General features: G+C 36.6%; 1 protein-coding gene across 1 annotated transcript; it reads right to left on the reverse strand.

Moving 5' to 3' along the window:
• Positions 1 to 5970: 5970 nt before the first annotated feature.
• Positions 5971 to 9990, reverse strand: MCEE (methylmalonyl-CoA epimerase; the record flags this gene model as incomplete). Its single annotated transcript, XM_010168297.1, has 2 exons — positions 5971 to 6560; positions 9647 to 9990. Coding segments are annotated over 2 exons (497 nt in total), but the record flags the coding sequence as incomplete, so codon positions are not given.
• Positions 9991 to 14795: the final 4805 nt, after the last annotated feature.

Genomic DNA, 14795 nt, shown 5'->3' on the forward strand with positions numbered 1-14795 from the left:
AACTAACTCCCCGCGTCGCCTCACAGAGGGCCGGTGAGATGATGCTGTGTTTGTACGCCCCTGACCTTCTCAAAATGGCATAAAAAGTGAATGGCTTGGTGATAGGGACTAACCTGTCAAATATGCTCATCCGCAGATACTGAAGGCTGGAGACCCAGCTCTGCACCAGCGTCACAGGTGCCCACGGAGGAGCTTGCCCAGACCTGGGCACTGAGGAGAGCTGGTTGCAGGTGCGGCACTCCTGCAGCCCCAGCCTGCAGGATGGAACAACCCTTCAGGAGCCCCTCAAGCAGCAGCAGAAGGCAGGTACGTTTGCTGGAGGCCTCCAGTCCTGTAACACACGGCAAGGCCACCCTGCACCAGCAGTCTGTACATCTAGGGACCCCGCTTCGGTGGTGGGCCATAGCGTATGTTGTTTTCTGTGAGCCTTTCATACTATTTTCTGTGAAGCACACTCCTGAATGCTAGCTATGTAATCTTGCTTGTTAATGACCTCAGGTTTCCCTGTTGTTTGAGGTCCTCTGGTGCAACAAAAATCAAATTAAACACCAAAAGTTTGAACATTACAGCTGGGGACAGCACTGGACTTAAGTCATATTCCATCATATGGCCAGATTTATGAGATCAAATCATGATTTTTATGCTCTTGTGCAGATAATACCTAGATCTCGCCATAAAGATTAAAAATGGAAGATGCAATGTGAAATATTTAAAAGTTCACTGAAGTGGGTTTCTGCATGAACATTTCTTACAGTGAATGACAAGCACAGTTGGTTTCTCAGACCTTTTATTAGAAACTACTAGATCTTTCTGCTGCAGCTAGGTGATGGTGATTACTTTGTATATAAAGGAACATATGTGAGATAAAGTGCTTTTAGGCCAATTATGACAGAAGTTACTCATAAGTATGCAAATTTGAGACTTGTAGCTATTCTTGAGTGTAAAAAGCAATCTTTCTCATAATAGCAAAAGTGAAAAGCTGTCTTAATGTAATTATATTGCATTCCAGTCAGCTAGATATCAATGTTCACTGTAATAGCTGTGTGTTCAACTTGGTGTGCCTTTGTTTGCCCTGGGGTAGCTATACCAGTTGGTTAGCACTGAGCCAAATTCCATGCACATGCAAAGGCCCTTCATGGAAACACTGTTTTGTGGGGTTTTTTATTCTTGTTTTTTGTTTAGATGTTAAGATTTCTGTTAAGATTCACTAACTACAGAATAGCTATTTGCTACTAAGAGGCTATTTTCTATCATGGTTTTCTATGGTGAAAACTTTTCTCATCTCTCCCTTTCTCTCCTAATTACTCGACTGATTTTGGTTCTCTTTCGAAGATAATGAAAACTCAAACATTACATAAACTGTAATCCATGTATGTTTTACACAGAACTACAGGAAGTTATATATAATCTGTAGATGGGTTGTTTAAACATTTGGCAAATCATGTTTTAATTCATATTATTAATTCTCAAAATGGTTAACTTGATTAAATAGCCTCATGTGCATAAGGAAGTTTTCACTTTCTCAATCAATATACCAAAAGCAGTATTCCCAGCTTGTATTTTCTTTTTGGGTCCCAAAAGGAGTGGGATATATTTTTTAACTTCTCAGATTTAAGTTCCTAACAAACATTGTCCCTCCACCTCACTTTGGAGACAGTGACTCAGACAGATTGTTATTATAGAAAATTACATATGAAAATGGAAGGTAAAAATAAGGTGCATATTATCAGTCCAATAATGCACCTCTCTGCTACTCTTAAATTTCTGGAAATAATCTCTTCCATAGAAGCCAGCCATAGATGCCACAGTCAGATATTCCCCCTATTTAATGCAAACTGTGCATTTGCCTTAAGAGTAGACACAGTTACTAGTTACTGCATCGTTTAAACCTATCTTTATTACTGAAAAAATGCAATGTTAAAAATAAGAAATCTTCATTAAAGATCTGTTGTATAGAAGATTTTAGTACCTATTTGCTATTTTTATGTTAACAAAGCATAACAGTTAAAAGATCACTTTAGATTACACCTAGAAAAGTCATGAAGTGCTTCAAAATGTATCATTACTTTAAATTGTCTAAGAGAGAACTCTCTCTCACTTGTGAATCTGTGCCATAAACTCTGCAGTTAACAGTGCTATTTAACAATAGGCAAGACAGTGCAAATGAACATGCAACTAGATAGATGACATCATTTTATATATATTTAAGGATTATGCCATCCAGGGAGGCAAACCTCCCTCTATCACAAGAAGATAAATTTACGTTTCATAAAATGTTCAAATTGCTTTCAAAATGCTTATCAAAGGTGACAGATTTTGCATTCCTAAGAAGGCAATGTCTTCCATTTTAAAATGTCAGTATCAGGCCAATTAATTTATATATTGTTGTTAGTTTTCATTTCCGTATTAATCTTGTATGATTTAATGTTCCAAGTTTAAGCTGCTGGTTACCTTTCTGTGTCTAGTACCACCCAGCACCCTTATGAGAAGCACCAGGGCTACCATTTTAGGGATTTCTTCCTTTCACAGTCTACTAATTTGGCCAACATGACAACTGCTTTGGTAAAAGAATCAAGTGTTTACTGAAACAATTAACTGTAACTTTTTGTCTTCATTAAGGGTTCTTGGGTCCCACAAACCCAAGTCAGATCACTGCAGGAAGAATTTCTTGTAAGGAGAGAATCAAATGGAAGCACCAAGGAAATGATTCAGAGCACCTACTGTAAGTACGTCAACTAGATATTGTAAACATCTCCATGTTTCCTGGTCTTTCTATGAGACTTCCTTGGTCACACCAACTTCCATTCATCTATCTTAGCAATAAAGTCCAAATCCAAGGACTGTCCTTAACAACAGACAGCAATGCTTCTGCATGTGCATTATGAAAGTAAACTCTAGTCTCAGCATTAAACACAAAAGTATTATCCAGCCAGCAAGTGGTCTGCAGAAGCAAGTGCCATCTTCAGTTCCTCTTGTAATTCCTTCACAGCTTTCTAAATTTTCAGGCTGTGTTAACTGTATTAAGCACTGTAGCTGTAGCATCATGACAGAGTACATTCTTCCAAAACTTGTGATAAATCATGTAAATATGGTAATAATGAAAAGCAATTGAATTCAGAATGAAATTCTCAGGTGGTCTGTGGTTTGGTTTTTTTTTTAATTCAGGTGAATTAATTGTAATAGAAGCATGATGAGACCAGAGTTTTTGCAGACTTGCAAAACTGTTAAGGTTAGCTTTTAAAAGGCATGTAGTTAGTTATTTTCTCAGCTTTTTGAGTTTGCTTCTAGGTTTGTCTCACGCATACAGAATGGGATTCATTCTGCAGCTTGTTCTCCTTCTCCCACCTAGGAGAGACTTGAGGGTTGCACAGAGGAAGTAAAAAAAGATATTTTGCATCGTTTAATTATGATCCCTTTAGCTGCCGAAGTAATGTTGATGGAGTCCAGAAAAATGTGTCTTGTCTGCTTTAGGCAGCATAAAGTGGGGAGACAGGAACAGGGAACTTTCACTTGACAAATGACCAAAGCGTGACAAAATTTACTGACAAAATATTAACATTTCATCTTCTGAAATCTTGACATCATCAGAAAAGTTTCACTGTACCTTTTGGGAAAAACAACCAAACAAAAAAACCCAAGACAAAACAGAACAAAACCAAAAACGAAACAAATACCCGTTGTCAAAGCCTAATTCCCTTCCAACCTAATCAGGCTCCAGTTATTTGAATCACTATTGTTCTTTCCAGAAGTTGTATACTGGTGCAGCAGGGGTATATCATTAAGTGTCCCTCCACTGGAAGAAACAAATCACAGTTCTGTAGTGCTCCAGTTTCCATCCCTGAATTTCCACTGTTTTTCTTTATGTTATTCCCTTTTTATAATCATGGCAGTGACAAAGGGTAAGGCCCATATGGGTGGTTGGCCCACCCGCCAACCCCTTAGAAAGTCAGAACAAAGAATGACTTGTGAAGGCTCCTTTGTTTAAGATTAAGAACTAGAAGTTTGTTACAAGTATAAGGGCTGATCCTGGTCCCACTGAAGTCTTTAGGAGTTAAGCTTATGAAGAGGAAACTTCTCTCAATGCATCTTAGCTGTCTTCAGATTCTCCAGCTGTCCAGGTCTCTAGGCTATTCTTTCCAAGTCTAGAGCTCCAGAGGTGGAAATTCTCATATCTTGTAGCGCATACCCAGACAAGGAAGAGGGTCTTATCCCAACAAATGGTAAGAGCTTGAAACAAGCACGTCCCAGTGTTGAACACTGACTAATTTTACAGACTAAAGCTCTCTTTTTTGGGTTTTTGTTTTGTTTTGTTCATATCTTGACTTCTACCTTAGGAGGAGTCAGATGAAAAACTGTGAGATGGGAGTATGACTTAGTTATGATGAACAAAATACATCAGCTGACTTAGTGCTAGGCAACGCCACTGCAGTCAGTCAGGAAAATTGCTGGTTACTAGTGAAAAGCATTACAAGTCTCTTTCTGTTAATAAGATGGGGAGCGCAATGAGGCAAGTGGAGTAAGTACTGTTTACTCAAAATCTCCATTCCATAGTACTATATCAAGCTACTACTCTGAGTGTATTGATAGATGTCAAAGACAAAATCCCATCTCCTTTAGACAGGACAAAGAAATGGGAGTACAAACCTAGGGAAGATTGCCCTGTTTTCTGTTGCACCAACTAAGGGCTTTAGGTTCAAAGACTTATGTCAATTATCTTGATATGTAACCAGTGAGGCTTCTAGTCTTGGCATTCCTATGCTAGTTTTGCAGAAAACATGCCTCCCTATCTTTGAAAGAACAGAAAGACAAAAGCATCTTTGCTAATAGAATGTCTCTTAGAATGGCAGAATCATATTTCTGGAATATCAAGTCATCCTGTTTTTTCATTGTGAGCCTTAGTATTTCTAAGTTAAAAAAAAAAAATTTAGATCACAAAATACCCTCTAAACAGTGATTTGATGAAATGCAAGAACCCTGCAGAAGACACTATTTTTCTTAAAATATGACAGGAGTTTTTAATCTGAGTACAAAACTATCCCGTTTAAAAAAAATGCATGGCTTTGCTGAGTTTTTTTCAGAAGTAAAATTAATTATGTCCTTAAATCTCAGGTCAGCATCATACTTGTATTTTGTTGTAGCAAACATGACACAGAACATAAGTAATTCCATCTCCATTAAGTGAAAATTCTCCTAGACTAAAATGAACTCACTTCATATCAAGCTGAAACTATTCACTGTATATGCAGACATGTAGGAAAATAGAAAATTCAGGTTGTGGTTTATCTAGGAGAAAATAGGACTTTTAAGGATTAAGAAAACCAGAGAGAGAAACAGCAAGTCTTAAATTTCTACAGCTGACCTGTCAAAACAAACCTATAAAAGAAAGTATCAGGACAAATACTGCTTGCTTAACTTGCACCAATAAAGCAAAGTCTGTCCATTAATAAGTCAACAAACTGTGACTGCAGTCTATCAGAAACATAAGTATGCTGGCATGCTCTCTGATGTTAAAGGAGATGTACATAACCAAGACTTATGCAGCTGGTGTTTTCCTCTTGGTTTTTTAAGTGCTTTTGCAGAGGAAAACAATATAAAGTAAGTGAGAAGATTACTCGCTATTTTTTCAGGTCTCTCCCAGGTATCTTCCTATGGATAAAGCCTGAAAAACAAATACTCAATACCTGAAAAAACTCAAATGTGACAGGTACATTACAGTCTGAAATATATTTCAGGCAAATAATTTTTCCGGTACTTTTCTCACATTGCCTGCATATCCACAGAGTTCATAAAACAACTAAATGATGATTTATGCATGGTAACTTCGTTGGCAGTAATTGTTATGCCAAGGAAAACTTATTTACTGATTGCAGACACCCATACAACAACATAAGGATTTTTTTATTGCATGAAACAATCAATCAGTGTGAAGCACAGATGTTGAATGCTGAAAACAGAATATACTATGTTCCTTTTTCCTTTATTTCTAGAGGGAATATCTAAGCTATATTGTTGTCATTGAGAAGTGGGTCTCCGCTCTGAAATGTAGAACAAAATAATGTGGGATGACCTAGAAACTGTACAGTTTCTGTGGTTACAGTCGTAAAACCACGCTGCAAACATGAGGCAACAGACTATAAATTACTATGTTACATATGTAACTTGGCTTATGTATTTGTCTTTAGAATCACAGAGAATTCAAGAAATGTCTACATATTAGTTCTGAAAATCAGATCAACAACAACAACAAAAAGGAAACGACCCTAAATCTGTAGCACTATTTCCGTACTCAAAAGCTGTACCGCAGGAACTACAGTGAACTTGAAAAGACTGAATACCACATCAATATTCCCAGCACCAGCTCAGTAACTTCACAGCTAATCTATTGTTTTATTTATGAATATTACAGCTCAAGCTTGCTCGAGTTCCACAAGGACTCCGTGGCAATCTTTAGGGTGAAGAAAAATCACAGGTTTGCCATGTGCACCTATTTTTGGCTCTTCACTCAATATTCGTATCTTTTTTTTCTTCAGTTCTGTCATAGCCGCTTTTATGTCATCAACCTTATAAAAGAAAAATAGAGTTCACACAAATTAACATATTACAGATCATGCAGATTGATATTATGCAGATTCTACATTTAGGAGCAATAATATAATTCCTTACTGAAATGTTATTTAGAAAGTCTAATGTAATTCTGAAAAAAAAAAAAATTATAAAACCATTTTAAAACATCTAGTCTTAAAAATCCTACAGAAGTTTGCATTTGTTATTTGAAGATGTAATAAAATATTGTTTAAACAGATTGTGGAATATTTAAGAAATTATTAAACAAAAATTACTCATGCACAAAGCCCATTGATTTTTTTATGTGGTTACTTTATAAGGATTCGATAAATAAGCTAAACTCTACATTACTAAGAAGATACTGCTTTCAAACTATCAATAACTAAAGAGGAATGCCTGCCTGATTGATGACAGAACACTGACTCATTAGATGCTGGTGAAAAGGGAGGGCAATGGGCAGAAGGTAAAAGGAATATGCTGTATAATGTGATCTTAAGTCTGATGTCATATCATCAGATGAAATTTGAATTTTCTTAAACTTTAAATGCATTCATTCTTTGAAATAATAAAATAAGCACTCAGGTTAGCAAATCCAATAGTCAGTGAAGACCTAGAATTAGAATAATAGCATTGCTATTTTTCAAGACTGAGGTGTCTAGACTTAACTTGGTGAAAAAACTTGCATGATGCCATTGTAGGGAAGAAGGAAATATCTAGCTTTAATTCAGATGAACAGACATCAGTTAATTCCTATTCATTTGCAGCAGTTGTGTTCATGAAAATTCTGAGCTCACTACAGTTCTTCCTACACAGAACTACCAGTCTTCTAAAAAAAAAAAAAAAAAAAGAAATTACTGTCAATTTTTATCCAAGATAAAACAGGACATGTAATGTGTGCCATAGTCCCCTCCAGGTTGTTTCCCCAAGCAGAAAAGCCACTGCAGCTGCTGCTCCTGTCCTGCAGAGATGGCCAGAAGAGGAACTGTGCTGTGCTCAGCTGGAAGGAATTACTGCATCCCCAAGGAAGCAGTGAGAATAAACAGTGGAAAGCCTGTGGGTGCCTCTGTGTTAGGAGAATATCAGGTTCAGATTTCTCTCTTACTTTACTAAGTGTTCAGAATGCTTTTCATTGCAGGTATTAAATTCAATTATAGCTGGTCAGGAATAATTTAATTTCTTCTTAAAATGCTTATTTTGTCTGAAACAAATTCCCTATCAAAACATCTGTCTAAAATTTTCCTTTGAATAATAAGACAGAAGGAAGAAATAAAAAGCATTTTGATAAACTTGTCAGGCTTCCTCTCCCATATGTAAAGAATTTTTACAATTCAGCTTTTTGCAATAAAATTGTTCATACAGAGGTATTTCTACAAAATATATTTTTATAAATTTCAAATTAACAATCAATTGATGCTTCAGTTCTTCTGTAGTTTTTCTGAATACTGTTTTTGCTCAGCTTCAGACTTATCTTTGAAGATTTTCCATTCTGAGGAAACAGCAAGGGAACAATAGATTTCTTTCTTCTCCATGTAAATTAGTCTATAATCTTGCATTTGTTTTTACATGGAGACAAACATGAGGGACTTAGAACAATATTTTTCTTTTTTTTCTTTTATTTTTTTACATAGAGAATCTATTAGTGAGTTACAAGACTTCATTTAGGAAAATCTGGCTGCAAATAGCTCACCCGATTAATGGAAATTAACTGCTAGATTATGACTCCTGGCTTGCTTGACCTTCTGTATACAGTTATCAGTTTTCTTTTTTAACACAACACTTCTACATTGTCCAACATGGTATAATTAGCATGTCCCATTCTTCCCAATTTTCATAATTAATAGTATGGCTTCCCTTGACAGCCATCTTTGGTTTATCTGCAACAAGATCACCTCTCATACAAAATGATATCTACATAGACCAGTTTCAGCTGGTAACAAATATTTTTTGAAATGTCTTAAAAGGGATTACATCTACTTGAAACCCTTGAGAACTTTGAGTCTTTTTGCTGAGAAATGCCTACAACTTCTTTCTCTGTACCTATGAGTACCACTGGTCTTACAGAGGGCTGGAGGGTTTTTTTGGTCTTATTGCAAATCACTTCTTTCTTCTACACCCCCCATTTCCTAAATTCAGGTGAGGTCTTCCACATTTCTATAGCAGAACTGCCGAGCATTACAATTTAGGGTCAATTTAAACTATTTTCTTATTCTTGAACATCTGCAAATAGGCAAACAGTGTAAGAAAAACTGCAATGCCTGCATGTATGCAAAATTTCTCAATTCTCAATGAAAGCATGCAACTGCAAACACTGGTCTTTGTAGACATATTTTGACAATTTTTACTCACATCAGTAATCCCATTACTTTTTATTATTACACTTTGCACAAAATAATAAAGTTTGCAAGACTCAGATCTGTAAAATATTAAAAACATATATCATAGGCAGCAGCATGAAATTCTGCATCAAACATCTATACCAAAACACGAGTATACTAAATAACTACTTACCCACTTACTAAATAACACCTTTACTTGTTACCATCTTTTGTACTTCCAGACCAATCTCTCTTTGATGGACAAGGAAGAACAGGACAGAAGAATCTCTGGAGACTTTACTGCTGTTTAGTAAGTATGACTGACAATCTTTTTTTGACTTCTGTATAAAATTATCAACTAAATATCAAACAGGTAGAAACTTCTGAAAATCTAAACTAAGTCTTAGCTTAAACTTACAATTCCATCTTTTTCCAGTGTATGTCCTTTCTATTTCAGGAAGTTGACACCTCTCAAATACTCTTCTCAAGCCCTTGAGGTTGTCCACCTTCCCAACTGGATACTTAACTCTGTCCTTCCCAATTTAATCTTTACAGCATAAAAGAGGAAAAATTTATTACATAGCTCATGAAATTGAACTGTGATTTCCAAAACAGAAAAAAGGCATGTTTAAGACCTCTTGTTGTGCAATATTAATTCTCGCAAATATGACAGTTTTATATATTTGTTCTTCACACAGGTCAAACCTATGAAAAAAATTATGCATCCTTTAATAGATCTTATAATATGATATACTGTGTTAAAATACCTCTATGCAGATATGATGCATTCCTCCCGTCTTGTTTTTTTGCAGAAAGCTTGAAATGGGACTTTTTTCTCCTAAAGGATGTAGGAGTTCCAGCTTGGTATTTCCCAGCTCCACAAAAACAGTGTAGACACCATGTTCAGGAAGAGCAACGGTCTTGCTCACCTGTGCTCCTAAGACATCTTTATACAAGGACTGAGCTTTCTCCAAATCAGGTACTGCAATTGCTACATGATTAAGTCGGCCCAGTTTCCACAAACAGCTTGGAATGTTTTGAGAAGAGGAATTTGATGATGATGATAGAGTTCGTATTGTGGGAGCTGAAGTCTGCAATCTGGTAAGAAGCCCTGAAAAAAAGTGAATAGCACCAATATAGTGCTTTTGAGAAAGTATCAATATCTGCTCTTTCCCCTTTTAATGAGGTCTGTATAACTCATAAGGACACCAGTGTGCAAAGCTGAAAGTAGACTGAGACCAAGGAAAGAATTATTCTGTTATTACTAACAGCTCAATAAAATTTTTTCAGTGACTATGTAATTATTCAAAAGTATAAAAAAATTCCAAAACACAAATCTGGTGTAAATGCTTACATATGCCTGTTAAAAAGAAGACTAGATGGCCAAATGTAATGGTCAACTGTATCATCTACTTAAAAGTGACTTCTGAATTTTTCAGAGCTTCTTACAAAATAGAGAAAGAAATTAGGATATGCCTATACATCTAGAAATTATAACAAACAAACAAAACCTTGTACAGAACTGATACTGCAAGATCCAAAAGATTAAAGACTTGAGCTCTCAGCTGTCAGAACTAACTCCAGCAAGGAAAGAAATGTCATGTTGCATCTGAGGCTTAAGGAATCCTAAAATCTCCTGAGTTTGATTTCTTATTTTCTCTTTCTCCAATGATTAAGCCATTTGCCCTTCTTACTTTTCACATGCCATACAGGTCTTATACTTAGTTTCACTGATCAGTTTCAATATGCTTAGAAATATTTCAATTCTAAGTACTGTGAATGTCCATGTACATGTCCAACTGACCAATAATTATGTAAGAGATTATCTTTAGAAGATTGAAATCATAAGAGCTTTTTAATGCAACTAGTGCCACTGACTTCAGTGTGACTTACCAAAAAAAAAAAGTTATTTGGCTCATCATAAATTAAAAGGTAATTATAAAATAATATTGGATGATCATATGACACAAAAGTAAGGGCTAACATGGAGACAAAAGATGGAGAAGTCATAGAGAAACTCAGTGTCATGAAAAACTGCTTAGATATCTACAGAACTCTTCACTGACTGCTCTGACAAGGCAGTACTGAACTTTGCACTATCTGTGTCAAATCGCTGCGTTGCTCACAAATAGTTCTAGGGTTGCTTGGGGTTTTTTTTGGAAATCGTGAAAATAAGGCATAAAATTAGGGTCCTTACAAATGAATTACGTTAAAAATTAATCTGTCAGAATACTAGAATCTGGAGAGGCTGGGGGTAGGGGAGAAATTGTGATCATATCAGTTGTTTCTAGCACCAGAATTAGAATTAAATTAAAGGATATATTCATATAAGCGGCCTTTTAATTTGATGCTAGTTTGCTTTAGGCCATGTCAGAGTTCCCAATGCCTTAAGGCCAAGCTAGGGGTACCTCAGCATTCTGGAAGTCTTTGAGGCATTCTTTGCTTTAAATTCACAAATATGCTATTTTGCTAAGAGATTGTGGCAAAGATGCACCGAGATTCTGCATGCTTTGCAATACACTGAGGATATCATGGCTTGCATTTTTCCAAACTCTTTCTAGGGTTAGTAGTAGCTGTAAGGTTAGTGGTAGCTTTAATTAATCAGCTAGCTTCACTATATGAAACCGAGAACTATACTTCACAGGAATTCAAGACTCTACAGCTATCAGTTATTTTTTCTTCACAAAGATAACTGATGTAGTCCTTAAATCTAAGCTTTTCCGAGCATTGCACTGTGATGGAAGAAGTGTTTCTGTGTATTTCAGACTTGAAATTATAATATGCAATGCACATACTTCCAAAGACTTAGTATCACAAAAGTAAGTCTATTCAGAACCTTTTGATAATACTAAATCAACATCCCACATTAAATATTTCCAGAAATTTGTCCAGTTCTGCAAGTAATTGCCCTGGATTATTTCTTGCCAGGCTTTCACGCAGTACATCCTGTCATCGCCTTCATCACAGCCAGAAGTTCTGGACAATTCTTTTTCACTTGTTACCTTTAGGCTATCCTATTGGCACAGTAGAGCACCTCAGTATTTCCAAGTACTGTTCAACATTTTCCATGTTAAAAAAAAATCCCTTATCAACTTCTACACAAAAGAAAAAATCTTGTTTTTCCAATGTCTACGCTGAAACTATTTTGTAGATAGACTTGCCATCTAAATTCAGCTGTATCTGGGGTGAACAAAGCAATTGCCTGAGGAAGCAATATCATGCAATGCTTTTAATGTACAAATAAGAAATATACAGTATCTAGTTGGCATAATTAGAGGCATGGATAATTAACTAGACTAGAGTTTGACCAGATCACCAGAGTAAATAATGTATTAAAAATTAAAAAAACAACAACCACCACCTGCCATACAGTCTTTTCTGCCCACTTAAGATTCTACCTAAGTAGCTCTGTTTCTTACAATAATTTCTTAAGACCTGATTCAATTCTTGCTGAAGCAGGAGATACTCTTCCACTTACAGAAGGTCAGTATTCTCCAAAAGAGAAAAATCCTTTGAAAGATAAGGACCACTTACTATATCATGTGTTGTTTTCCTAAAGCCTTTTATTGTTTCATTCCTTTTTCCAAATATTAACAGACCACAATTCGGTAAAAATACTACTAATGTAGATTTTTCAAGCAATTTTTATTGATGGGAAAGTCTAGGATTTTTCCCATTCTTTTTGACATCTCCCATCTATAATTCTTGCTGTACTTCAGACAGCACATATGACTACATGATTATTATAATTAAATATGTATTTTGTCTATTTTCAACTAAATTGACAGAAAGTAGAGTCACTGACTGTTACTCAGCTATTACTGAAGCAATAGCAAAAAGAATAGAAAATGCTATTTCTGTTGGGTTCTGCCCAAGAAATGGTTGATTTTTGTGGTGTTTCCTGGAAAGATAATAGATTGAAAAAGTTATATATATATTCCTAGGATTCTTGTGAAGTCAAAGATACCTAAATGCCCACTCATATGACAATATTATTTATGCATCTCTCCATTTCCTCCTCTCACTTAATGGATTGGATGGTAGAACCCTATATATTTTTCCTGTAAGTATGTAGGGGCAGAAGACTCTTCAGCAAGTTGGGTTTTTTTACTTTATTCTGGGAAGTCTTGTGAATTTATGCTAGATCTAGCCATTTGCATATAGAGCTTTTCATTTTAAACCCGTAATTGCCAGTATGAATTGACTGAAGAAACAATTATATTTATGCATATATCACAAGACTAGTCCTATTAACTGCTGTGGCTAAATTCTTCAATCACAAAAGCATTTCTCCACTGACTATAGAATTATTAAAATAATTCTTAAGTTTCCCCAATGTTAAAAAAAATACTTTCTCTGCTTCTTTTGAAGCCAGTGGACACTGACTAAAGTGTCTATCCAAGTATGTGTCCTGCTTGCATATGCTGACCAAATTCACACATGCAGTTACTTTTCCTGGTATATAAAGCATTTGCCCCTGTTTTTTTTTAAGACCTCATTTTTCAAACACTGGCTACCAAGTCTGAATTTTTTACATATTTTGTCCTTCCAAGAAGATTCAGCTGATTCCTGCTCTCATATATGACTGCTGGCTTCCTAGCCTCAGTGATACTGCTATATATACTGCTAAGTATGTCACCTTCTTCAGCTTCATTTGAAGAATACTTTTTAATTGATCTTTTTGGATTTTATTCTATTAATGGTTGACTGATCTACTAGTATTATGCAACATCAGAGTTTAAACATGTACAGTTACACCAACTGAGGCTTACATTCTGTAACACAGCAGATGATGAGGATGAAGTAACAAGTCTGAAGTACCCCATAAAATGAGATCCTCATCTTTCAAATGTTTATTCATAGGCTTATTGCTTCTTACATGGGGCAGCGCTCATTGACTTACATGGCTAAGTAATGAAACACAAGCCAAATCCAACTGATTTCAGTCATGGTCTCTATAGCTATGGGTCACAGAATCAGAACCACAGAACGGTAGGGGTTGGAAGGGACCTCTGAAGATCATCTAGTCCAACCACCCTGCCAAAGCAGGTTCACCTAGAGCAAGTTGCACAGGACTGCATCCCGGTGAATTTTTAGTATCTCGAGGAGGAGGCGTCACTGAGCACTGCTCTATTGTCAGTCACTTCAGGTTGAGAAAAACTCCCAAGTAAGGAGAGGATGTTGTCACTACGGGGAGTTTGGCATACAGGGGCTGTGTGTTAGCTCTCTGGACTGAACGGAGAAAGGGCTTAGACTGGCCATTCCTAAATCCCAGCAATTTTAAGGTGGTGTTATCATCTTGGAAACTTTGCCAGCCAAAAAGGCTTAGGTCATCATCCATAGTCTTGCTCTGCTCTCTGCGGGAAGTGGCTTTTGGGAATCACATGGGCTCCACAGTTCTTAGAAACTGAGTCTCACTTTGCTGCAGCTCTGGTTTCTTCCATCAAAGTGCAATTATACAAAGGTTTCATTCCCAGTATCGCACTGGTTGATCACTGACAGCACCGAGTCTCTCATTCACTTTTCTCCTGCAGTCTATGGCTACTGAGTAAAATAGTATGGTTTAGGTACGGTGAGTTTAACCTGCCCTTACTTACTATTAAGAGTGAAGAGTCCAGATAATTATAATAAACGGGAAATGATTTTGCATTTGACGCCCAAGTTGTACCTTACAAAGACAAGCTCCTCCTTTGCGCCTTAAATTTGCAGTTTGCTGCGTAAATTTATTCTAAGGCAGATAATGCCAGTTGTTAATAGATCCGTCATCTGGATCAGAAGACCTTGTTTTTATTGATAAAAGCAGTTCCGTTGCGTTGTGGCCTGTAAAGCTCTCACAGAGAGCCTCGGGCCCGCGCTCGCACCTCAGGGCGGGCAGCGGCGGCGCGATCCCGCCCTGACGGCCCCCCCGGCCTCAGT

Source organism: Antrostomus carolinensis, unplaced genomic scaffold, assembly GCF_000700745.2.
Source record: "Antrostomus carolinensis isolate BGI_N321 unplaced genomic scaffold, ASM70074v2 scaffold43985, whole genome shotgun sequence".
NCBI lineage: Eukaryota > Metazoa > Chordata > Aves > Caprimulgiformes > Caprimulgidae > Antrostomus > Antrostomus carolinensis.